This window comes from Microtus pennsylvanicus, chromosome 3 (genome assembly GCF_037038515.1).
Source record: "Microtus pennsylvanicus isolate mMicPen1 chromosome 3, mMicPen1.hap1, whole genome shotgun sequence".
NCBI classification, from domain to species: domain Eukaryota; kingdom Metazoa; phylum Chordata; class Mammalia; order Rodentia; family Cricetidae; genus Microtus; species Microtus pennsylvanicus.
Window position 1 is genome coordinate 56,896,715 of NC_134581.1, and position 24,427 is coordinate 56,921,141.

Here is a 24,427-nt window from a genome sequence, read left to right on the forward strand (position 1 = left end):
ATCGCTGGACCCTATGGTAGTTATGCATTGATTTTTTTGAATAATTATTATGTTGTTCTCCACAAAGATAACACCATTTCATATTCTTGGTGGCAATGTGCATATGGTCATTTTATATTTTACAAAATAGCATCATACCATTAATTTATTGATTTCATTCGGAAAAGTGTTTTTCTTTAAAATGAAAATTACATTTACTTATTTGTGTATGTATATTCATTTATGGGGGCGGGGTATGTGCCATGCCTGTGTATGGTTCTCAGCTGGACATAGAGCTCCATGTTGAGCTGAGTTTTTTTGGGGGGGGGGTTCTAAGAGGGTCACCTGTGGGAGGAGCTACAAAGAGCTACCACCTGTAGACCACCAATTGCAGGGTGAGGTCCTCTGATGAAAATTCCAGCCCTGGTTTGTCCGCGTGCCTTCACCGGGTGTCACCTTTCTGTGTGAAATGGAGGCAGAACACGCCTGCACTTTTTCTAGGTTCACCGCCTGTGGATTAATGATCTTGCCTGCGATCAGGTGTGCGCTTCTTTGCACGATTCCCAGGAACCACACCATGTACACTGTAGCATGCGGGTGTCCCTGGCTCTGACCTGAGTGTGCTGTCTATTTCTAAGGAGTCGGAGCTGCCTCCACCCCCTCTCCTGCCTCTGCTGAACTTTGCACTCACCGTGATGAAAAATTAACTGGGCTAATGTTTCCCTCCCAAGGACAAGGACAAAGTCTGCATGTCAGGCCTGGCTGGATCCCAGGAGACTAGGTGCCAGCTGAAGTCGTAGCCAATCCTGAGCCCTCACCTATTCAGTGCCCACAGGAGGAGGGGCTATTTCTCCCCCTTGTTCAGAGCTTTGTGGAACTGGCCTTGTGCTCCAAATGTTCTCACAGGGAGACTTGAGGGAAAAAATCCCAGTGCTCAGGAGGCAGAGGCAGGAAGATCTCTGAGTCAGAGACCACCTCATTTATTGAGTGAGTTCCAGGACAGCTAGAAAAGAAAGAAAGGAAAGAAAGAAGGGAAGGGAGGGAGGGAGGAAGAGAGGGAGGAAGGGCGCTCTCAGATGTGCAGGTAGGTACAGTAGTTTTCTTGCAACTCAGGTGGTCCTTGTCACAGACGCTTGTTCAGTCGCACAGGTGTGTCTGTCTACTTATTTTCTTCCCTCAGAGAAATGAATGGGTGGGTAATGGTCCCTTCTGGAGCCTCAGTGACTTAAAGGTTCTTCCACACAGCTGACTCCTCTTCTCTCCCCTTCTCTCTGCAGCTTTTCTCTCTCCTCAGGCTCCCTCCTTTTCTCCAGGGTGCAAATAGCTTCGCTTAGATGTGGCTTCCCCTGTGGGCGAGGGACCTGTCCTGGAGAACAATCCTAAGGCTTCTAACTTACTTTCTAGATTCACCACATTGTCCCGGCGAGAGACTGGAGGCTCAGCAAGATGAAGGGTCAAGAGCCAACAATCAGGGACGGAGCCTCAACACCTTGGACTTGACCTGGCTGCCTCACGAAGGCTAAACTGCCTTGGTTTGCTGAACTTGACTGGAAGATGATTGGTAGATCCCTTTCTGTTCTACTAAGCACACCTTCATCCCTATCTCTTGGTGCTTCTCTGGTCTGTGAGCATCTTGTGCCCTAGGACCTTCTTCCTCTTCCATTGTAATTTCCCAACAAGCAGCAGACTTGTGACAAGGAAGTGCTGGAGAGACAGAAGCAGGATCTGACAGAACCCAGCTTCCCTGGCTGCGTGGTATCAACACGGGCCTCTGGCGTGGGTCCACTCCGATCTTGGACAGGAGGTGGAGAGGAATGGGCCTGGGAACATTTCTGGCAATCTCATAATTAGGCACCTGTGAGAAGAGCTTTTGTTTTGCAAATTGTGTCAAAGACGCCCTTTGCAACTCCAGGCCCAAGAGCAAGACCTCAAAAACAAAACAAAACAAAACAAAAACCTGAGTTTAAATCTTGGCTCCCTTCCTCAGGGTCATGCCTTCCAGGCAAATATGGGCGTGGACTTGGAGGGCAGACGCAGGACTGTCTGGGTAGAAGACAGCAGTTAAGACACCCTACCTTTCCAGTCTCTTGATAAGGGCTGGGAAGTCGGGTGGAAGAGGAAGGCCACAGCCACGATCTAACAGGAGGGCAGGAACTGGCTTGTTAAGGTTCTCTGGGTCTCAGGGATCCTCCATTTAGGACTCGGCCTCCGGGAGGTGGAAGGGGAGGCCTAGAAAACCACAGTCTCTGACGAGCTGTGGCTGCTGGTGGGGCATCCTCGGTAACAGAGCTGGGAGCCCCTGCAGCTTCTAGGCTGACTTTGTGGGATTGGCCACACCTCACAGGGCTTTGTAACTCCCACCGGCTCTTGGTTTGCAAATAAACTTCTTTCTCACCACGGGAGGTGGTGGAGGGGTTTCCCAACGTTTAAAACAAGCATAGCTTTAGCTACTGGGCTAACCTGATGGGGAGGCGGCAACGGGGTAAAAGACCTGAGGGCCTGCTGTAACGCCCCCAAACCGGTGGAGGGACCCATGGGCAGTCAGCCCTGATTTCCGCTAGTTGGGGGGAAAGCCCCAGGGCTACCCAAAGTCAGGTTCTACTGGCCTCTCATCTAGGCTAATTTTTAATTAATTTCCAGAATCCTCTCGGCTCGCTCCACTTTGTGCGAGTCCACTGTTTTGTTAACGAAGCTCTCTTGCTTGTTTGGCGTCGAATTTCAGTAACACCCTGTAATGTTAATTCTCCCCCTCCCCCAAAGATAAATCCTAAAGCGCCCCCATTCATTCCTTCAGGAATTCAACAGATGTCTTTGAGGCCCGTTTTCTGCAAAGAGATTGGTTCACTAGGCCCAAGGGACCCCTGGCTTCAGCTATTGTTCAAGTTGTCACTGGGGTCTCTAACTCCACTTTTAAGTCTCCTTCTCCCTCTTCCCAACTCCCTCCTCCGCAGTCTCGGGGCAGTTAGCCGGTCAGATCTCACCCAGCAGGAAAACAAAAACAAAACAAAAAACACCAAACCAAAGCAAAACAACCCGGGCCACTGAGAGAGTTCAGAGCGTCCCGGCTTCCTGGGCTTGGAACAGAACCCCTCTTCGTGTTCGGGTCCTTTCCCGAGAGCAGCGAGCCCTAGGGGGCACACGCCTGTTCCCTGCGAGTCTAACCCTCTCTAGTCCCTGCAACTGCCTCTGAGCGTTTTGAGGGCGGCGAGTCCCCAGGAGTCCGGTCCCGCGGCACTTGGCAGAGGTGACGGCCGCCGTGCCCGGTGGCCCACGTGGGCGCGCTTGGCGGCGCGGGGCGGGGAAGGCCGTGGGTCCTCCCCGGAGCAGGGCGCGGGGGAGGAGCGGGGAGCCCCGGCGGCGAGGGGGCGGCGACAGCGCTGGGAAGGAGGCTGCACGCGGAGCTGCGTGAAACGTAGACTTGGGAGCGGGCGGGAGAGGAGCCGGGAGCGCGGCAGCACGGCTCTGGCCGGCCCTGCGAGGAGGCGATCGCAGGGGAGGAGGAGGAGCAGAAGGAGGAGGGCTGCAGAGGCGGAGGGATCTTCTCACCAGAGCCAGCCAGGCCAGCAAGTTTGGCTGGGGGTTGGACTTTCCTTCCCGGAGGCGGCACCCAAACAGCTACCCCGTGCGGAAACCCAAACTTTCTACTGCCACTCCGAGTCTCGCGGCCGCCGCCTCCGCCCCGCGCGCCCGGGGCCTGCCCGTCAATTCGTCGGTCCTCGTGGAGCTGCTCGGGCGCCGTAGTGCTCCTGATCCCCGCAGCTGCAGCGCCGCGGCCCCGGCCCAGAAGCCGGGGCAAGTTCTGCAGAGTTAGACGCGAAGTTTCGGGCGCGGCGCGGGCCGAGCTGCCCCTGTGCGCCCCCGGCGTCCCCAGTGCGCCCAGTCCCGCCGGGGGCGCCGGTGACCCTCCCGTGCCAGCCATGTCGTCCATCCTGCCCTTCACCCCCCCGATCGTGAAGCGCCTGCTGGGCTGGAAGAAGGGCGAGCAGAATGGGCAGGAGGAGAAGTGGTGTGAGAAGGCGGTCAAGAGCTTGGTGAAGAAGCTCAAGAAGACCGGGCAGCTGGACGAGCTGGAGAAGGCCATCACCACGCAGAACGTGAACACCAAGTGCATTACCATCCCCAGGTGGGGGTCCGGAGCAGCGGGGCGCGCCGGCCCAGCCCCCTAGGGCGGCCTGGGTGGAGAGGGAGGGGGTATGCGTGTGTGCGCGCGCGTTAGTGTAGGGGACAGGCAGTGGGTGGAGGGACCCCAAACAAAACCTTCTTCGGATTTGCCCAGGCTCAGAGCCCAGGCTTCCATGCGGCACTCTGGCATCCAGACCTCAAAGATCGCTAGCCGCCTCCGGGCAGCAGGGGTGCTGCTGAGCTTGGCCCCCCACTCTCCGTGCTTTGGGCTCCAAGTAGAGGCCCCGCTTTGTTCGGCTCTGCCGGCCGAGCCCCTCCTCCGCCGCCGCCTCCCGCCCCGCGCTCGTGGAGGTGGTGGCGTGTGTCCCTTTCTTTTTTCTTCAGCTCTGTTCCCCCACTTTTCTTCCTCTACAGGAATGCAGTCGGTACAGCTGTGGGTGAGGAGCGGGAGCCCGCTGATTGACAGATTCCTTCTTCGCTCTTTCTTTGCCTTGGGATTAGCATTTTTATCGAGTATTTTTAGATTTGGTTGTGCCAGCCTCCCACCCCCTGTGCACGCATGCACGCACGCACTTAGTTGCAGAGCAAAGCACCGACTTTGAAGCGGGAGAAACAAGTGGCAGAAAGTAGGGGCATTCCCTCTTCTCACCCCACCCCTGCCTTTTTTGCCATCGTTTTAATCGAGAGTTTGCGGGTGCCGAGAACCGAGCAGGCAGCTCCAGACAGACAACAAAACACCCCAGAGCTGGCCTCCCATCGTCCCTGCATTCCTGTAGAGCCCTCTTTTCCCAAAACGCTTTGCCATCTGTCCTGACCTCCTTTATCCTTCCCGTCGGGCTAGAGGAGTCCGGCGGGAGTTCACAGATGGCTGATGGAAGGGGTCAGTGACTTCACTCCCAGGGCCTCCCCAGAGCATAACCGCGCCTGGAAATTGGGGTGAGGGCACCTTAGCCTTCTGTCTCCACTTCTCAAGACACCTTTAAAGATTGATTCCAGAGGAGGGACAGGTGGGAATGTTTGGTGGTGGGGGTGGAGGTTTGTCCTAGGCTGCAGAGAAATGGAGAGATAGCTCCCATGGCCTAAGACAGAGAGGTCATCGTCCTTCTGGGCCAGGGTGGCCTCCATCCTTGGCCACCTGCTCAAGGCAGCTGTGTATGTGCTGCCAGCCCTGACAGTAAGACACAAAGCAACATCTGTCCACAGAAACCCAGGGTCAGCCTTCCCTGAAAATAAACACCACATATGGTGGGAATGCCTGCCTAAAAAATAGTTTAAAAAAAAAAAAACACAACACAAAACCAACCCCCAAACCTGGGTGGGTGGATCCTATCAACAAAGGGGGAGGGAAGGCAGTCTGGGAAGAACACTTGGCCTGTGAGCCTCTGCCAGCTGGCTTTAGGGGAGGTGGTGGGGGTGTGGTGGTCAGAGGCACCTGGGTTTTAGCTCCGGTTCGGTTCTTCATTCTTCTTTAGCCTTTTGATAAAGTGGGATGGTTGAGTCTCAGGTCTCTGTCAGATCCTGAGAAATGGCCTTTTCCTAATATGCCCGGGTGCACCCAGACCGATTGCTTTATGATTTGAGCCCCCCCTCAGAGTGATATCATTTACGAAACAGCTGTGTAGGGTGTTTCATAGTGAACAAGGCACGGTCAAATGGCCCGGCGAAGGCCGGGGAGAAGGCAGAGCTGGGAAACAGAAACGGCAACCAGGTCTAAAATGATTTTGACTTTGAACCAGATGGAACTTCACAGGAGAGAGGGAAAACTTAAGACTGGGTCTAGCATACCCTTTTCCCCAGGCTCTTTTGGACCCTGGGAACCAGAAGCATCCTTATCCGGGGTGGGCAGTGGAGCTCCATCTGGAGGGTTCTCGATTAATCTTTGGGCTGGTGGCATCTTAGAGGAGAGGCTGTTTTCCTTAGCCTGCATTTGCCTTCTGACCTTGCTTTCCCTTGCAGCCCTTCCCAGCCCGGGACAGTTGGAGGTTTGTGTGCTTCTGAGAGTTCAGGCTGACCACCCTCACACCACCTGGACCTTCTAGGGCTAGGCATCTTCAGCGTGCACCTAGAAGGTGGGGTGTGGAAGCAGGGTTTTGGTTGGTTGGTTCTTTGGTTGCACTGAGGATTGAACCTAAGGCTTCTGACGTGTTAGGCAAGCCCTCTGCTCCTGACCTACACACTCCTAGCTCTGGGATTGTTTTCTTTCCTCTCTTCTCAACTAGAGAGCCCCAGTTGCTTGGGTGGATCCAGACAAAGGTGGATTTCCATCCCTGGATTTTGTGCCCACGCCTCTGGGTCACGCTGTCTCCCTTGGCAACAGCTGCTGCTGTTTTGGCCATGGGCAGAAAGCTAAAGGCCACGGCTTGGGGAGGCGACTAGCTGGCTTCATGCTAGCACTATCCCGGTGGCTGCTAAGCCCCAGGGTTGCGTGTTGCTTGTCACATTGCTGTCTTTGAGAACTAGGGCTTTGGAAAGTAGACAAAGGAAAGTGTGTGACTTAGTCACCCGCTTCGTGTGGGGCAGGAGGCGGGGACACTGGGTGCTTCAGCACATTCTGTCAAATCTGGAGCCCGGCTTTGACGACTCTCAGTCTGAGATATGGAGTGGACATCTTGAGCAGCAGAGGCACCGTTTGGCTGTGGTCGCTGTCTGCCACATGCCAGGTTGGTTCCCCCAGCTTTAGGCGATTTGAATGACCCGGAGAGCTGGAGTGATACAATCTGGAGGGATGAGGTGTAGGAATTTGATCTTACGCCACAAAGGGGAGAGCAGGGCATCTCAGATCTGACAGGCGTGGGGCAGAGCTTGGGTGAGTTCCACACCAGCAGTCCACTGCTTGAAAGCCTGAGAGGAGCCACAGGTGTCCTCCTCTCCAGTTCCTACACGGGTAGGTGAAGCATCTGCCTCTGAGAGCGCGCTCAGCAGCAGGGGCACCTTAGCCTCCTTTCCCCGCAGGCAACCGCAGCTCACACTACGGTGTGTGGTCCATGGCTCAGTGAGTTGTTTCCAGCTGGACCATGCTAAAGATATTGCTGGTTTAGAAAGTTATCTTAGGCTCTCTTACAACAGAGCATCAAGCCCAGAGAAAATTGGAGAAGTGAAGTAGGTCTCAGAGGGAGCATCTCCTACCTCTTTGTTCACCCCCTTTGTAGTGTGACCTCCTCCTGGGGCCCTTAGGAATGTTGCTCGGCTACCCTCAACTGGTGGAGAGAGGAAAAGTATCTCCACCTGTACCGCAGCTTTCTCAGGCTTCTGCGGACAAACACCAAGGCTATAGATGATGCCCTGTAGGTCTCTGCACCTGAGGCCTCCACCCTCTGTAAACCATCGGCAGGCAGCAAGCCTACTCCCAGCTGCCGTCCAGGCAGCCCATCCGATAGGGGCTGCAGGACACAGGGGAGCTAGCTGACTAGAGGGCTGACCCAAGTGTCATTTAGCATTCTCTGGTTGGGGGGGAAATTTGACCCTCGCAGCTTGGGGCTGGATGTTGGGACCCATATATGTTGCAGACAACATTTTACTCTCCATCTGTGATCAGGCCTTGTTTTTGTGTATGAGGTGATATTAACCAGACCCATGCCCTTTAGTCTCTGAGTCAGTGTTCTAAGTTCTCCTGGGGAAGGATGCAGAGATACATTTGAAAAGATAGAGGGACTTTTGGAGAATGGTGAGGTGGGGTGGGGAAGATGCTTATGATAAATATTTTAAATGTGAAGCCACAGCTGTAGAATAGTAAACAGTGACAGCCACCTGTTTCCTCAGGGGAAAGATAAACCTCAGCCTCCCTAGAATTCAGGTTCTGGGTCTGCCATTTTAAAATCATTTTTATTGTATTAATGTATTTGTGTGTTTGTGTGTGGGGGAAACCAGAGGACAGCTTGCAGGGGTTGGTTTTCTCCTTCCACTATGTGAGTTCCGGATATGGAGCTCAGGTCACCAGGCTTGGTGGCAATCATCTTTATTTCCTGAGACATCTCGCCAGTCCAGAACCTGCCTTTTGCTACTTGAATGGGTTCGGGACGAGCAGGTTTCAGAGCCCTCCTGTCTGCACTTGTGAAATCGGGGTTAGAGGAGGGACCAGAAGAGTTTGCAAATGTGCTGGGGAGATGTGTGTGTTTTGTCTTCTTTCCTTAGCACACATTGATGGGAACTTATTCAATTACTTATCAAGGGCCTTTCGAGATGGCAGTGCCTGGGCACTTGTATTCCTGGAGCTCAGTCTTCCTACCCCAAGATGCAGGGCTCCCAGGGCGGTTGAGGGCTCCACAGTGTTCTGTGTTGGGAGCAGGTGTGTGAAGTTGGGATCATGGTCTGAGGAGTCTGGACTGACTGCAGGAAGCCCATGGGAACTGGTCTTGTCTTTATTATTATTATTAATGTCTATTTGTTGTACAAACTAGATTTCACTATGACATTTTCAAGTCTTGTATTTTGCTCATATTTATCTCCCATTACCCTCCCTGATCTCCTGTTCCCCACTGGTTTCCTTGTAGACCCTCTTCTCTTTCATCTTGTACTTACTTAAAAGAAGGAAAACTCTAGATTCTGCAAATGAGAGAAAGTGTGCTATGTCTGTCTCAGACTGGTGTTTGCCTAACATTATGTGTGATCTTCAGTTCTACCCAATTCCCTTGAAGCACTTCGTGTGTGTGTGTGTATGTGTGTGTGTGTGTGTGTGTTGGGACCCGAGGCCCTGTGTCTTGAATGACATCTTCATCTTCTGACTTTTGCCAAGCAGACAGATGCCGTGAATCTCTTACCTGTCACCTGCACAGCCGTGCTTGTGGGCTGAGTACTGCCTAGGACCCAAGTTTAAAGTGTTTTCTCTTTGAAGTAAAAGACAACTTAGTGTTGTAAACCTGAAATTCAGGTTTCCTTCCTGGGATCAGGGACTCTAGCAGATGACTGTGAGTGCTTAGCCTTTCCTTTTGGTGCAACTTGGCTTTTCGTGTCCCTAAATGACACGCTAGCCACAGGATGTGAACCCCAGCTTCTGAAAAGACAATGGAACTTTTAGTAGACCAGCTTTAAGCAGTCTTTGCAAGGATATAAACACTTGAAGCTACTTTGTTTATGTGCATGTGTGTATATGCATGTCAGTGCAGTGTCCCCAGAGACCAGAAGGGAGCGTCACCTCTCTCCCCCAGATGGAGTTGCAGGCAGTGTGAGCCAACCAACCTGCTGCTGGGAGCCTAACTCCCATCTTCTGCCACAGCAGCCTAGCTATCTTTCCAGCCTCTGAAAATGTTTATGTTTGTGTGTGAGCGCTGAGTGAGGATACCTGCATACCATAGCTCATGTGTGAAGCTCAGAGGACAACTTCTGGGAGTTTTCTCCTCTTACCAGGGGCTCCACACCTTGAACTCAGGCCGTCAGGTGCATGGCCAGAGAATTTACCTGCGGAGCCATCTTGAAGGCCCTGGACATAAACATTTAAATGACCATTTTCATGATAGAAAAAAAAATGATGAGTGGAGCCATCATTTAGTTTTGATGAGAAATGCAAGAAGTTGATGAAAATGGAGAGAATTAGGTTTGAGCTTATCATATCAGGAATCTAATTAAAATGAGTTTTTGAAAAATAAATATTGGCTTAATAATGTAAATTTGTGATTGCTGCTGTATTACAATGGAAGTAAAATTAACACAATTTAATGGACTGAATGACTTATTAATTTCCACTCATTAATTTATTAGGAGATTTTAATGCCATTTTGTGCTCTGTACAGCAATTATTCTTCATGTGCCTCTTTGTGGAATAAATAGGACTGGTCAGGGCTTACTCGTTTGAAATGAGATTTTATTTTGTTATGGTATTCCCCCTAGATCTTCAGCTTCTACAAGCCCCCTCTTAAGAGTCAGAGTCCCAAAGCAGCAGGGCCATGGGTAGCTAGTTAACTTCTGATCTTATCTCCTCTGCTGGACTGACTGATACATTAGCGGTCTTTCTTGGTACTGCACAAATACTCCCACAAAAAGCAGCTGAAGGGAGGAAGGGCTTATTTTGGCTCGCAGTTTCAGGGGATAATTCATCGTGGTGGGAAAGCCACCATGGAGGGGAAATAGGAGCTTGGAGTGGCTGATGACATGGCATCCACAGTCAGGAAGCAGAGAGAGCTGAATGCAGGGGCCCCCTTCATTTCTCCTTTCTCTTTAGTCCAGGACACCTGATGCCACAGTTAGAGTGGGTCCTCTCACCTCAGTGAACCCAACTGAGGGATTATTCCCTTATAGACACATCCAGAGGTTTGTTTCCATAGTGATTCCAAATCTCATCAACTTGACAATCAAGATTAACTGTGACAGCTGGTTAAAACCAAAAACAAGAAAATGGCCCCACTTGTTATCCCTAGTCCATGTCTAATAGTGTTGTTTTGCTGGCTGGAAGGTTGCTCTTGGGCTGAGACCTGGGGGAAGGATCCTGCTGTGTATGTGGCCCAGGGAGGAACCTGAAGCTGGTGTGGGTTGGAGGGGACCAGCTTTTCCCCACAGTAGTTCCTAGAAACAGTAGTACGTTGCCATGGGGATCCTTTGTTTATGTATTTGTGCATGAGGTACCCATGTGCCCAGGCATGCATGGGTGTATCAGAGAACAGTTGGGAGAATCAGTTGTTTCCTTTTACCAAGTGGGACCTGGAGATCAAATTCGGGTTGTCGGGCTTGGTGACAAACGCCTTTGCTTCCTGAGATCTCTCCTCAGTCCAGGAGTGTGGTTTCTAGAACAGAGAAGATTCTAGAAGACCTTGTCCAGTTTATTGTTCTGTTTTCTTTCGGCGCACCTGCCAGGTGCTCATTCCCCGCACTGGGTGACAGGTACATGATAAGGAAGAAGGCCAGCTCCTTCCTTCCGGTCCGCAGCTTCCCATTTGCCAGCTGGTTAAATGTGGCTTCTTGGGAGTTGTAAGACCGTTGTGTGTGTTTATCTTTAGCTAATTTGTAAATAACCTTTGCTTGGTGCTAAGAAACCAATCCCCTCAAACTCTGAGATGTATTAACTCCTGACAAAGCTGACTCTGTGTGTGTGTGTGTGATGTGTGCGTGTGCGCGTGCGTGCTCTTGGGGGGGGGGGGGAGGAGAGAGAGAAAGCACACATTATTCTGTGTTGACTTAATTAACAGTGTGAGAAATAACATATCTGCAGGACAAGCGCCTCTGTCCTCTGTGGTGGATCTGAGCCCCTGCTGCCAACAGCTGCCTGCCACAGTAGCGCACTGCTACACAATGTTTTGACAGAGAGACTCAGTTTAAACAGAAAACACAGTGGAAGCCTATTAATGAAGAAGTTTGGCTAATTCTGGACCGGGCTGAAAGTTTGTTTAGCAGGCTGCACAAATGCTATCGAAGAAAACTTAATGCGCTTGGTCACAGGTTGTTTGGCAAGTGGGCATGGCAGACACGGGTGGTTCTGGACCTTTCCCTTGATTTGCTGTGTTACCTGGGGCAGGTCACTCAATTTTTCTTGTTTCTCGTGTTCTCAGGCGGCAGGTTGTCTAGGTAGACAAGCTCTGGTGGAGGGATCTCAGGACTCTGATTTGATTTTTATGTAAGCATCCTAGGAGTTTCTGAAGGCATTTTAGAATTGCGTTGTCTTTGTGTTGTGTATGGAGGGGTCACACGTGCCGTAGGTGCCGGAGTGAAGGTCAGAGGACTACTTATCGGTTCTCTACTCCCGTGCAGATTCCTGGAGGAACGAACTAGGTCGTCATGCTTGGTGTTATGCACCAGTTACCCATCTCACTAGCCCTGTTTTAGAAGTTCTTTCTTTTGGCATACAGCTAGTTCATTAATTGAATCATGAATCTTCTTTAATTATTATTCCAAGACTCTATCGGTCCGGTTCCAATTAATTTACAAAAGTGAAAAAACAGCTCTATAATTCAATCTTTAATTTTGGTTATCTTCTCTACTTGCCCTTTCTGGTTCCTTGCTACTTGGGTCTACATCGGTAAATCTGAGCTATAAAGGCATGTAAAAATACCCAACCATAGAGTGAAGCCGGGAGACTGTGCGTCTTCAGATGCAGGGCGCAGTTTGCCTGCCTTTGTTGCTATTTTTGGCTATTCTTGGAGCAGGAAGTTGACTTACACTAATGACCAGAGATGCCTAAAAAAGGTTAACGACAAGAGGTGGGCATTCTAGAAGACACCTGTGGAAATGTTTGCTCATGCCAGTGTTTACCCCGGAAGCATCCTCTGTTTATTTTCCAGTGTCTGTACTGAGACAAACATTGCCCCCCCACCATTGTGTGAGCAGGGAGGGTACAAATTTGAACCCCATCTAGGAAATGGAAAACGAGTTCCTCTGAGTTTGTTCTTTCTCTGTGTCCCAAGGCTTTCCCCACTCAGATCTGGCAAGTTCTCCGTGCTCTCTCTGCTGGGCTCTGCTGGGCGTTTGTTTGGGGCGAGTACTGTTTAGAAAGCAGCACACAGGTTTGCCTTGGAAACGCGTTAGCCTCTGCTTGCTCTCTCTGCCAGGCCTTGTATTGCCCATTGCGGAGCCAGTTTGTCATGGCTCAGAGGGGCCCCTATGTTGTTGTTGTTGTTGTTGTTGTTGTGTGTGTGTTTTAAAGCTTTTAACAATAGTAATGCTTTTTGGGTGTGTGTTTTTTAAAGGTCTGTTTTGATGCTGTCACAGCTCAAAAATGCCAAAAGGCATTTTTTCCTTAAAAAATCACCTCTGGGCTGAACCCAAATGTGGAGTAATGGATCCAGAAAGAGCTCCCTTCCCTTCCCTTTCCTTTCCTTTCCTTTCCTTTCCTTTCCTTTCCTTTCCTTTCCTTTCCTTTCCTTTCCTTTCCTTTCCCTTCCCTTCCCTTCCCTTCCCTTCCCTTCCCTTCCCTTCCCTTCCCTTCCCTTCCCTTCCCTTCCCTTCCCTTCCCTTTCCTTTTCTTTCTGTCTCCCCCGCCCCCACCCCCAGTTACAGAGTGCTGAGGCTGAACACTGGATCTCTCTCTGCTCCAAAGCCTCATGAGTGTAAATTTTTAGGTTGCCTGGACTCTGACTGTAGAGGCCCCGCACCTCTCAAAGTATGGTGGCCCCTTCTCTGTTTCCTAACGTTTGTCTTAAATCACCCGTGGAGCAGGAGAAGCAGCCAGAACGTTAAAAACAAAGCAGAGAAAAGGACAGCATAGAACCTATGCTCTGGATGTACCTACTTCAACTTTCCCATTTGACAAGATGGGGAAAAAAGGACCACCAGCCTCACATGAAATAATGTCTAAGATAAGATGGGGGCAAACACCCAGCCCATGTATGTGGCTCACTGTGCCTCGTAGGTGCTCAGTAAATGCTCTCTTTCTTTTTCAAGAAGGAAATTTGGTGATGGCATCAGCAGGGGAGCCTGGAGATCCCTGGTCTCAGAGGTCACCCTCGGGAAGAAATGGCAGTTCATGTACCCCTATGCCTGTACCCCTAGAGTGCCTAGAAGTGCCGGTTGTTGGCTTAGGCCTTGGTAGACTATTAGAAAAGTAGCTGATGTTCTTCAGCGACCCTCTCTTCCCCTCCCCCGTTCTCTATGGCAGTTTAAAGCATTGTTTGCCTGACTAAAAATAATAGCGTCGAAAACAAACTTCGATGAATCAGTGCTCCTGGGTGGGGGATGGGCGAGCTCCCCAAGCAGAGCCCTGTGACTCACAGGCTTGTCCCTGATAGCTGCCTGTAAGTGCTTGATGTTTATTGTTGCTGGTGTTTTCTTGGGGGCAGGGCTGGAAGGCTGGCCTCCTGAAGTTCACCTCAGCAGCTGACTTGGCTGTTACCAGAAGCTAGTGGCTCCAGACTGACCTGGACATGGGCCATGGGGCCTTTGACTGCATCTGGAGCAGAGGAGAAGGAACTCAGGCTTTAGCGAACCAGGTTCAGCCCTCCTGTTAGGCTCTTCCTCACGGGACAGAGCAGCTGCCGTGCCAAGGGGCAGGCCTGGCCTGTGTTATGCCCGCAGCTGCTCTCCCAGGTCCATCGTCTAAGGGCAGATCTACCACAGACCGCCCGTGTTCTGAGAGGCACGGACATGGGAGACAAGGTGCCAGGGACCTAGGTAAAGAATTGTCTGGAATGGGAGATGTGGCATGGAACATAGCCACAGCGGACATGAGACATCTAAAGTGTAGGATATCTCCAGAGGGACCCAGGGCTAGCTCTCCTGGGTCTCCACGTTGGGAACTAAGGTGTCAGAGAGTCCTAAATTCCCACCTGGACCTCTGGGTTATGCTAAGGTGTTTCCCAAGGTTGGATTGCCTGGACAGTCTGGTCTAGTTTGTTCCTTGTGCTGTCTCGTTGGAGGATGCTGTACAGCACACAGGCCCACCTGTGTTAGTAGCAGGCCTGTTAGTACCAGGTGATCAGTAAAATGGCTTGATTAGGCCCATCCCACTGTGACGGGGACTATGGAGAAATTGCCAGGACTTGAGTTTTCTCACCTGGAACTCAGGCTGAGGCGGGCAAAATGCTGCCCATGGCTCTGGCTGGCTTGAGAGCAAACAGGGAGCCTGGCTCCTAAGTGTGCATTTAATTTTAGAGAACTGACTTCGTGTTGGGCCTCACAGATCACAGAAATGAAATCCTGTCTGGGAACTGTCCAGAAGCCAAAAGGGACATAAGGACCAGTAAAACTACCGAGGGCCCTCGAGGGGAAACAGTCTGTTTAAGGCCGCAGAGTGCTATTTAGGAGCCCAGAGGGAGAGCAGCCATCCTCCGAGTACCAGAAGGTTTCGCAGAAGAGGTAAATGCTCTAGCTGGGCCTTCATGGATGTGTCCTGGGCTTGGAGTTCAGGCCAGACAGCGAGGAGAGGGCCAGTGTCTGGGAAAGGCAGGGCAGCTCAGGGTGGCTAGAGCAAGGAAGTGGGAGTGGCCAGAGGAGTTGGGAAGGCTGGTGCCAAGCGCTTGGGTCAGCCAAGCTCGGCGCGTCTGGGCCCTGCTCTGTAAAGTCCAGATTTTAGAGCAGAGGAATGGTGTGTGTCTAAAGCCACTGCCCGCCTGCTTTTCTTCCCAGGCCTCGAGGCCAGTAACAGCAGGTTTACTGCCCTAGTTATCCAGGTCAGAGACATAATCCTTACACCGCCATGTGGACAGCTCTAGGCTATGTCTGGAGCAGGTTGAAATAGTGTTTTGCCCGTCAGTAGCAAAGACGCCTTGTTCAGCCAGGAGGCTCCAGAGTGAGCGTTCAGGTAATCAGCCATGACTCATGTCATGGGTTCCTTGGGAAATGAGGGGGAATGTTCCTGGCTCTGTGGATGCCCAGGCTCCCTACACAAAAGCTGTAAGGCAGGAGCACGGTCCCTCTGTGGCTCCCTAGGCCTGGTGCATAGCCTTTAAGCTGACTGCCTCTGGCCGGTATGCCACATTTATTGGCTATCTAGTCCAGGTTTCCGATTCCAGAGCACACTGCAGCCAGCCAGCGTTGCTACACTGCCCAGTAGACTCAGAATGTTATCAGTGTATCAGAAACAGGCGCTGTCTCCTAATGAGTGTGTCTGATAATCGAGGCCTGGTGGTGCCCAGCTACAAGCCTGGTACCCAGGAGATCCAGGCCAACCTGGACTTCATAGGAAGGCCCTGGTTTAAAAAAAAAATGTGAGCGGGGGCGGTGAGATATTTCAGCTGCGGGGTGTGGGGGTATGCTTGCTGCTAAGACTCAGGACCTGAGTTCGATCCCTAGAGACCTACACGGGGGAGGGAGAAAGCCAACTCCTATCATCTGACCTCTATACCTGTGCCTGCACACACACCCAAACACAAAATAAATACACTAAGCAAACAAAAAACAAGAGAGTAAAATACTTGTTTAAACAAGTATTTCCCTTTATCACTAAGAAAAAACAGAAATCCCATCGCATATCTGGACAGTACCTACAATTCACCTTATCGGTTGTGAGTCCCTTGCTATTGCTGCTAATCTGGGTTGATTAGTTTTGTCTTTTTTAGATAAGCTTTTGTGTCCACGGACTTTTTCCTTTCCTTTTCTTTTCTTGGTGAGTGTGTGACATTGCTAGAAATCCAGGTGAGTCCAGAGCCACCCATAACTCTGAGGTGCCCTGCGTTTGAATATCAGATTCTCCACATAAGGTACCGGTAACTGTGTGCCAATGCCTCCCTGTCCTACTGAGCAGAGAGAGACAGGGCTTCTGCCGTAGGCTTATGAAAGAGATTCGTGTATTCTGTGTGGAGCCATTTGCGAGAAGTAACATGTTAGGCCGTGTCACCTCCCACAACTTTGTCATGCACAGTGCTTCAGGTTTCCAAGTTCACACCCAGATTCTCATGGGGACCGCAGGGAACCACGAGCAGCGTGCACCTTGAAGAGAGTCTAAACTCAGGGCCCGTGGGCACCTGTGCCTTGATCTTAGAGAGCTGCTGAGCTGTCGCTCTTGTTCCTGTCAGAGGATGGTTGGCTTGTTAGTGCAGGCGTCCCGATCTCCCGTGAGCTTATTCTGTTGTGTGGTGTACGGACAGAGCGCAGGCTACGGGCTGGCTGCCGGTGTGAGGACTCAGCCACCGGCTCTCTTTGTCTCAGCACTCTGGATGAGTGAGACCTGGTGTTCACGTAGGGGAGGCTGAGGCAGGATTTGGAATTAGGGTGTCTGAGACTCGCCCCCTTGTGACTGCCATTTTCTTGTTGCTGTGATAGAAGCAGCATTAGGGAAGACCGAGGGTGTTTGTGTCAAGGATGTGGTCCTCCGTGTGGAGAAGATAGGTGGCATGGGCAGCTTGGGCTGTGGTGGAGGAGCTTGCAGCTCAGCTTGTTGATGCCTTGGCGAACCAGGAAGCATGGTGCACAGCAGAAGCGGGGCCAGGCTGTTGTCCGCAAAGGCCCACTCTGCAGTGATCTCACCCACCAGCCAGGTCTATAACCTCGTCACACTGCACCCCAGCCGGGAAAGGGAGCAGGTGTCCAGACACAGGAGCCTGTGGGGACATGTCAGATCTAAGTAGTATCACTGCTGCTGTCTGCCCTCTATCCCCCGGTCACCAAGGAGGAACATCCTATGCATCCTGATGGGAAAAGCCATAAGACTTTAGCATTGTTTGCAAATGAGAAAATCAAAGCCAGAGTCCTTAAGAAAGAAAAGGGATGGGCAGAAAATGGGTTTATGCATCCTTTTAGAATTGGGGTGATACATCAAACCACTTTGGATATTTCTTCTTTTTTTTTTTTTTTAAAAAAAAGTGATTTAAAAATTTTTTATTGTATGTGTATGGGTGTTTTGCCTGCATGATCTGTATATCAAATGCATTGCTGGTGCCTGCGGGTCAGACGAGGGCACCAGATCCCCTGGAACTGGAGTTACAGATGGTTGTGGGCCCCCAGTGTGAGCGCTGGGAACTGAACCTGTGTCCTCTGCAAGAGCAGCAAGTGCTCCCTAGGAGTTGAGTCATCTCTTTGGGCCCCTCTGGGTATTTCTAAGAGCATACTGTGGTTATGCCATTAATAATTACAGCCAGATAGTAGTTTTATCTGAGTGAGTGGCCATCCTGAGTCACACACCTCTGCACCAGTGACTGTGGTACCCCACAGTCACTGGGAGAACCAGCCGGTTCCCATGCTATTGCTCAGAGTGACTCTAAAGTAATCAGGTGCTGCCTGGGGAAGGGACTGGTCTGAGGTCCTGAAGTAGGTAACTTTAGGTATTATGAAGCGGGCCCAGACTCTAACCCGATGTGGTGAGGTCAGTGCTAGGGCAGGACTGGCTGAGTTAGGGTGATACTGACTGGATGGAGGCAAGAGGAGGAAGGGGTGGAGTTTGGGGATTATAGAGAGGTCAGAAGTAGGGGTGTCTCTTACCAGGCCCTTTACAAACCCAGGGCTTCTTGCCACGAGGCCTCCTGCCCCTGGAATGGCATTCAGTGGTCTGGAGCAGAGTTGTCTATGGGGACACAGGGCATCCCTGCTCCATGTTAGCTGAGCTTTAAAACTGCTGTTTATTGGCTGGGAGTGGCGGAAGTTTAGTGGCTCATCCTTCTGCTACAGAATTTTGGAAGGTGCCGAGGAAGGAATTAAAATAACACCAAGCTTGCCTTTTCTTTCTCTTTGAGCTCAGCACATGCACTGTTGCCAGGCTTGTGGGTCGAGCACGTGCCCAGAGTAATGGATGCCTGTGCCAGGGGAGTACTGTAGAGTTCAAGCAGTAGGAAAGCATGGCTTCCCCCACTCCTCACCCTCCCCTCCCCTTCCCTGCCCTCCCCTCCTCTCCCCTCCCCTCCCCTCCCCTCCCCTCCCTCCTCAGCATTTGCCTTTGCCATTGTCTGAAGCTCATCTTCCTGCTGGTCAACTATGGAGAGCCTTGAATTCTCTTAACTCTTAAACCGTTGCACAGGCAAGCCCCCGGCCCCCCATGTCTAAGTTCATAGGAATACAGCCCAGGGGACAGGGGACAGTAATAGGATGAGAAAAACAAGATGTCAGCACTTGATTGGAGAACATCAGTGAGTTCTGAGGTGCCCATTGTCTCCCTCAGTGGCTCTGTGGCATCTCATAGATGTAACGATTTGGATTTTCTCTCTCAGTCACCTGCAGACACATGTATGGAGTGAGTGGAGGCACAGAATAGTAACTACTTATGCTCGTTGGAGAATTGGCACAGGGAAGAGCCCTTCCGATGAGGCTAAACTGATATGCGAATATTAAGCTGAGGCCCTTGGCACTTGTTCTTAGAGCCTGCAGTTAGCCCAGGGCCCCCCCCCCCCCCCCCCCGTTCCCTCTGCTCCATCCGCCACTCTGCCATGCAGCCAGGCCTGCTGTATGCTTTTGGCTGAAGCTGTCCTAAACCCCATGAACAACTTCGGAGGTATAGTGCCTCATTGTCCCTTCCACACCGGTGTGAGGTTCAGTCCTCAGATGGACTCAGGAGCCTTCGTCCTTCCACCCTGCCTGCCATCCTCAGCTCACTGGCCTTGAATCGCATCGTCTTGTGTTGGTTCACAGATGGACACAGCTGTTGAGAACATCATTTTCTTTAAACATGTACAGCCCCAGGAGCCTCTCCCCAGGGGCCTCTATCCTGGAAGGAATCCAGATGTGTCATTAAGCCTCTGTCATGTTACATACAGTTAGTGGCAGCAACAGTGGATTGTCAACAAGCTCTTTGGATACACTAGGGCACTTAGTGTGGCATTAATGGCCCTGGCTGTCCTGGAACTCACTTTGTAGACCAGGCTGGACTTGAACTTGCAGAGATCTACCTGCCTCTGCCTCCGTAGCACTGGATCAAAGGCTGTGCCACCACACCAGGCCTGCTAAGTACTACTACTACTTCTTTCTTTTTTCTTCTTTCTTCTTTATAATAATTTATTTATTTTACATGCATTGGTGTTTTGCTTGCATGCATGTCTGTGTGAGGGTGTCAGATCTTAGAGTTACATACATCTGAGAGCTGCCATGTGGGTGCTGACAGCCAAGCCAGGGCCCGCTGGGAGAACAGGCAGTGCTCTCAACTGCTGAGCCATCTCTTCAGCTCTCCGCTAGGTACTTCTTAGTTAAAACTTGTTGACTCGTAGTCTCCTTGAGTGGACTCCCAGGCTCATCTGTGTGTGTGTGCTTCCTGTGGACAGCACGGGCAAGAACTTAGGTGCTTGGTCCCATCGCCTGTTTTTGCAGTCAAGGGGGAGATGCACTCTGGTACTCAGAGCACCTAGCAGGCAGCTGACGGCATCCTGAGAAGATTGAAGGCTTTAGTTGGGTCTTAGGAGACAAGACAGAAAGGAGGACCAGAGGGATCTCTCACCTCTGAAGACTGTGCCCAAGGGCTATGCTTTTTTTTTTTTTTTGTGACCCAAAGCCAGGTCCCCTAAGGCAGTTCAGATATCTGTCTTCACCTGTTGCTCAGCTTCTCCTTTTCCTCTGAGGGAAGATAAAGCCTGCCTTAGCATTTGCAGTGGGGGCAGGTACCATGCCCAAAGCTCCTTCCCCGGGGAGGGAGTTGTCTAGAGGTTCCTGAGGATTGGTTCCTGCTTCGGAGTCACTCACAGTTAGGCTAGCCAGTCATGCTCTAAGCTAGCAGCGTCCCACGTGTCTCCAGGTTGCTCTGTGCCATCTCCTAAAACCATACTCTTGGCGATGGAAACCTGTAAGTGTTGCGTTGGTCAAAGCAGAGTTCCTACCATCACACATGGCAGAGCCCTCTGTAGCAGAATGCCTCCAATCTTTTCACAGTGGAGGTGGTCTCGAGGTCAGCTGCAAACAACCTGTCCCTGTCCCAAGCCTTCACCTTTTATTTTCATATTGATCTAGGAGTTGTGATAAGTTGGGACCCCAGGGAGTATCTTAAAGCTAATTCAAGATGTTTCAAGATGCCTCTCTTTTTCTTGCTTGACTGAATCGCTGTTTGGGCGCGCTCTCCCCCCCCCCCTTTGTGTGTGTGTGTGTGTGTGTGTGTGTGTGTGTGTGTGCGCGCACGAGCACATGCAGCTGTGAGCGAGTGCTGTCTGTCTGTATGCGCCTGTGGAGGCTGGAGGCTGGTATCTTCCTCTGTTGCTCTTTATTCTTTTAAGACACAGCCTCTCACTGGACCTGGACTTCGCCAGGTCCCTCGATTGACTGACCTACCCCACCCTCTAAGATCCACCCGTTTCTACCTCCCAGCACAAGGATTACAGGTGTGCCACTGTGCCTGCGTCTTCATGTGGATGGTGGGGATTTGAACTCAGGCCCTCCTGCTTGTGCAACATACATCCCATCCACGGAGTTATTTACCCCAGTCCCTTCGATGGTTTAAAAAGAGTTACCATTACTGACCCCACAAGTGGAGTTGCTAGGGTGGCATGCAGAAGCTCAGTTGTCACACTGCAGACTCTGACATAGAGATGGACCTTTGAACGTGGGCCTGGGACCCGAAGAACTGTTTCCCTTGAAAATTCTCAGGTTCCCAAGAGCAGTGGCCAGGTGACCGTCACCGTGGATCCCAGCTAGGTTATCCCGGTGTGAGACCGCTTTTGTTTTGTAAGCCCTGGTTCTGAAGTTACTGGTGCAGGTTGACCACACACGGTGCAGTGGCATATGGGGAGCTGTGTCTGGGGCCCCCAACCTTTGATGTAACCACGCCGTGGACCATCAGCTTCAGATGCTTGCCGTTGCCTGTTGATGAGCAGGAAGTTAGTTGTAGTTGCATGGCCCTTGTGGGCTGCACGGTTGCCTTGCTGGGGTTTGTGTGGGAAGTGGTTACAGCAGAAGGAAGATGGAATAGCGCTGTGCACAGAAGGGCTTTGCTCCAGAGATCTGTTTGAATGTCATCCTTTGCCCCTTCCCCCCTTCGTTTCCTCCTCCCCCTATCTACTGTAACTTCAGTGATGGGAAAAAATGGAACCATCTGCTGGCATCGTCCTGCCCAGCTAGGCTTAGTCAGAATCCGAAATCACACTTCTCTCTCCGGGGTTCCTTCACAACCACTGTGGGGATGGCTTCCAGGCCTGCAGTCCTTCCGAGCTCCAGGGCCTCAGCTCTGGCTGCTGTCTTGGCATCGTCCTCCAAACACCTGTGCCACATCTGAAGCTGAGTGGGTACTGTTTCTCTGTCCACCACCTGCTCGGGTGCATGGGCGCCCCCACGTTCAGCTAAGTAAGCCTGAAGAGAGTGGAACAGACAAGCTGAAACGCAAAGAGCCTGTGATATCTGGAGGTAAAGGCTCACACCTGTCATCCCAGCATTGGCAGTGGAGGCAGGGGGATCAAAATCATCCATAGTTCCATAGCAAGTGGGCGGTCATGGAGATCACAGGCCTCGGACAGAATGAAAACAGGACCTGCAATTCTCGTGTCATGCTTCTCTAGTAATGCTGATGTCCCTTGACCTACTGGTGGGCTTGGGCTCTGTGACCCTGGAAAGGTCACCTTGGCATCCTGCTTGCTGCTCTTCTCACCTACAGAATGACAGAGCTTGAAAGAGACTCTCAGGAGGTCCATGGCGGTCCTGGCTTCTTGCCTTCCTCTATAATACATTTTCCTGGGAGAATTCCCCATTCGTTAGCAGCCTTATTTGACTGACTGTACCACAGCCATGCTTTATTCTATTATTTACCAACCTGCTATCATCAGTGGTATTGATGGGGACTCTTGGGAGCTGCAGATGGATCCGTGAGTTGGAAAGCCATTGTTTTAGTTAGGATTTCTATTGCTCTGATAAAACACTGTAACCAAGAGCAAGGTGGGGAGGAAAGCGTTTATTCCGGCTTATACTCCCATATCACAGTCCGTCACTGAGGCACGTCAGAGCAGATCTCAAGGCAGGAACTGGATGTAGGAGCTGATGCAGAGGCTGTACAGTGGTGCCACTTACTGGCTTGCAGCTCTTGGCTTGCTTAGCCTGCTTTCTTCTAGCACCGGAGACCACCAGCGGTCTGGGCCCGCCCACATCAATCATCAATCAAGAAGATGCGTCACAGGTTTGCCCACCAGCCTGGAGGGAGCGTTTTTCTCAGTTGAGATTCCCTCCTCCAGAATGAATCTAGCTCTTGTCAGATTGATAAAGAAAGTCGCCCGCACATCCATAAACACCTTGCCTTCGCAGAGCCTCACCTGGATATCTGTGCCAGGGTAGAAGAAACCAGGCCACAAGCTAAAAGGAATTCGTCTCCAGGCTCCGGTTTCCTGTGCTTCAAGGCACCAGCTGCACCGCAACTGCCCTGCTGTAGAAACACAGGAAGGAAGGGGACCGCGTTCGCAGGTTGGTTAGAGAATGTGAAACCAACAGTCGGCTTTCTCCCATCCCTGAGTCCACTGCTGGCTTCGGTCTCTTGGTGTGGCCGCGGCTTCAAAGAGCACCCTTTTGAAACTGGCTGAGACCCATTCTGCTAATGACTTTCCTCGGTCAGCCACAGGGCCACGTCTGAGGACTCCAGGTGGTGACAACAGTTTCAGGGGTTTCACTACCTTTGCCTTCAGGCTTCTTAAGTGGGTGAGGTGAAGCCTTTTGATTCAGCACCCAGAGGGTGACCGTGAAAGGCATCCAGGAAGTACACAACCCACCTGTCCCTTCTACTTTCTTCTGTCCCTTTGTGCTAGCCGGACAGGGACTTAGAGACTTGGCTCTTGTGTAGCAGCTTTGTGGCCCTGGCTGAGTCACTTTGCTTCCCCAGCTGAAGGTGCAGGGCTTTCAAGTTTCTTCTGCCTTCAAGGTCAAATTCTTGTACTTGCATTCAAAGAAATGATAGTTACTCATTTTGGGAGTTTCAGAATCACACTGTAATCTCTCTGGGACTAGAAATTGGGGCCCATAGTTGAAGACAGGATGGAAAGAAGTTTGGGGTTCAAAGTACTGTGTGGTGTTGAGACTCTTGGTTCCTAGTGACTCACATTTGGTAGTTTGGACCACTGGAGGGTTTTTTTTTTTTTTGCCTTGGCTGCTGTCTTAGTTACTGGCTCATTGCTGAGATGAAATGCATGGCAAGAAGCAATGTAAGGAAAGCAGGGTCTGTTCTGCTTCATGGTTTGAGGGTTCAGTCTGTCGTGGCCAGGAAGGCCTGGTGGCAGAAGCATGAGAGAGAGAGAGAGAGACAGAGAGAGAGAGACAGAGAGAGAGAGACAGAGAGAGAGAGACAGAGAGAGAGACAGAGAGAGAGAGAGATATGAATGATTGTGTTCACCTGGTTTTCTCAGAGTCTGGGCTCCCAGCCCGTGAGATACCACTGAGTTATTGTGGGTCTTCCGACTTCAGTTAACCGAATGTAGACACTCCCTCACAGGTGTGCTCAGTGGTCTGTCTGCTGGGTGATGCTAGATCTCATGAAGTTGACAGTCAGTGCTAACTGTCCCGGCTGCCTACAAACCTTCTGATCCTCAGACCACTGGGTTCCGAATTGCCGCGAGTCAGAACGGCAGCACTGCCTTTGAATTTTCCCAGGTGACTGTGGTGTGTAGCCAGGGCCGAGAGCCCCAGCTGTAAGTGCTTATGTAAAGCTGTGGTTTGGTGTGACGGGCATGTGTATTCTGGGTGGAAAGTGATAGCGGTTGGCTACAAAAATAAAGCACGCGCACTGAGAAGAGAGGCATCCTGGGTCTGGAAGTGCAGATTTGGTCATCAGCTGGCAGCCCAGTTCTCCTAGCATCTCTTGGGCTGGAGGTTTCTCAAGAACTTTGAAGTAGTGGAACCATCTGCAGCTGGTTATTTCTGCTCAGAAAACACAGAGGAGTTGGGGGTGGGGGTGGGGCCGGGGTGGAGAAGGAATGGATTAAACAGGCCGTGACACACACCCACACTTGGTTCACGAGAACGAGGCCTCTGCCAGTGCTGGCACCCCTCCGTGCCCGATCCTTGGCTGTGCCCTGGTGGATTCTGGGAGCTGTGGAAGGATGAAGGAGTAATGGATGATGTTCCCTGGGGCTTTGGCTAAAGGGTTCCTGTCTTT

At 51.4% G+C, this 24,427-nt stretch overlaps 1 protein-coding gene across 2 annotated transcripts in view; it reads left to right on the forward strand.

Moving 5' to 3' along the window:
* The first annotated feature begins 3,402 nt into the window (after positions 1–3,402).
* Positions 3,403–24,427, forward strand: part of Smad3 (SMAD family member 3) — a 109,226-nt gene continuing 88,201 nt past the window's right edge. Inside the window, exon 1 of one of the 2 annotated variants that reach the window (XM_075965548.1) lies at positions 3,403–4,102. In XM_075965548.1, the coding sequence (XP_075821663.1) occupies positions 3,897–4,102 (206 nt within the window). In that variant the 5' untranslated portion in view covers positions 3,403–3,896. The remainder of the gene's footprint in view (positions 4,103–24,427) is intronic. The other variant, XR_012910001.1, reaches the window with a different exon arrangement.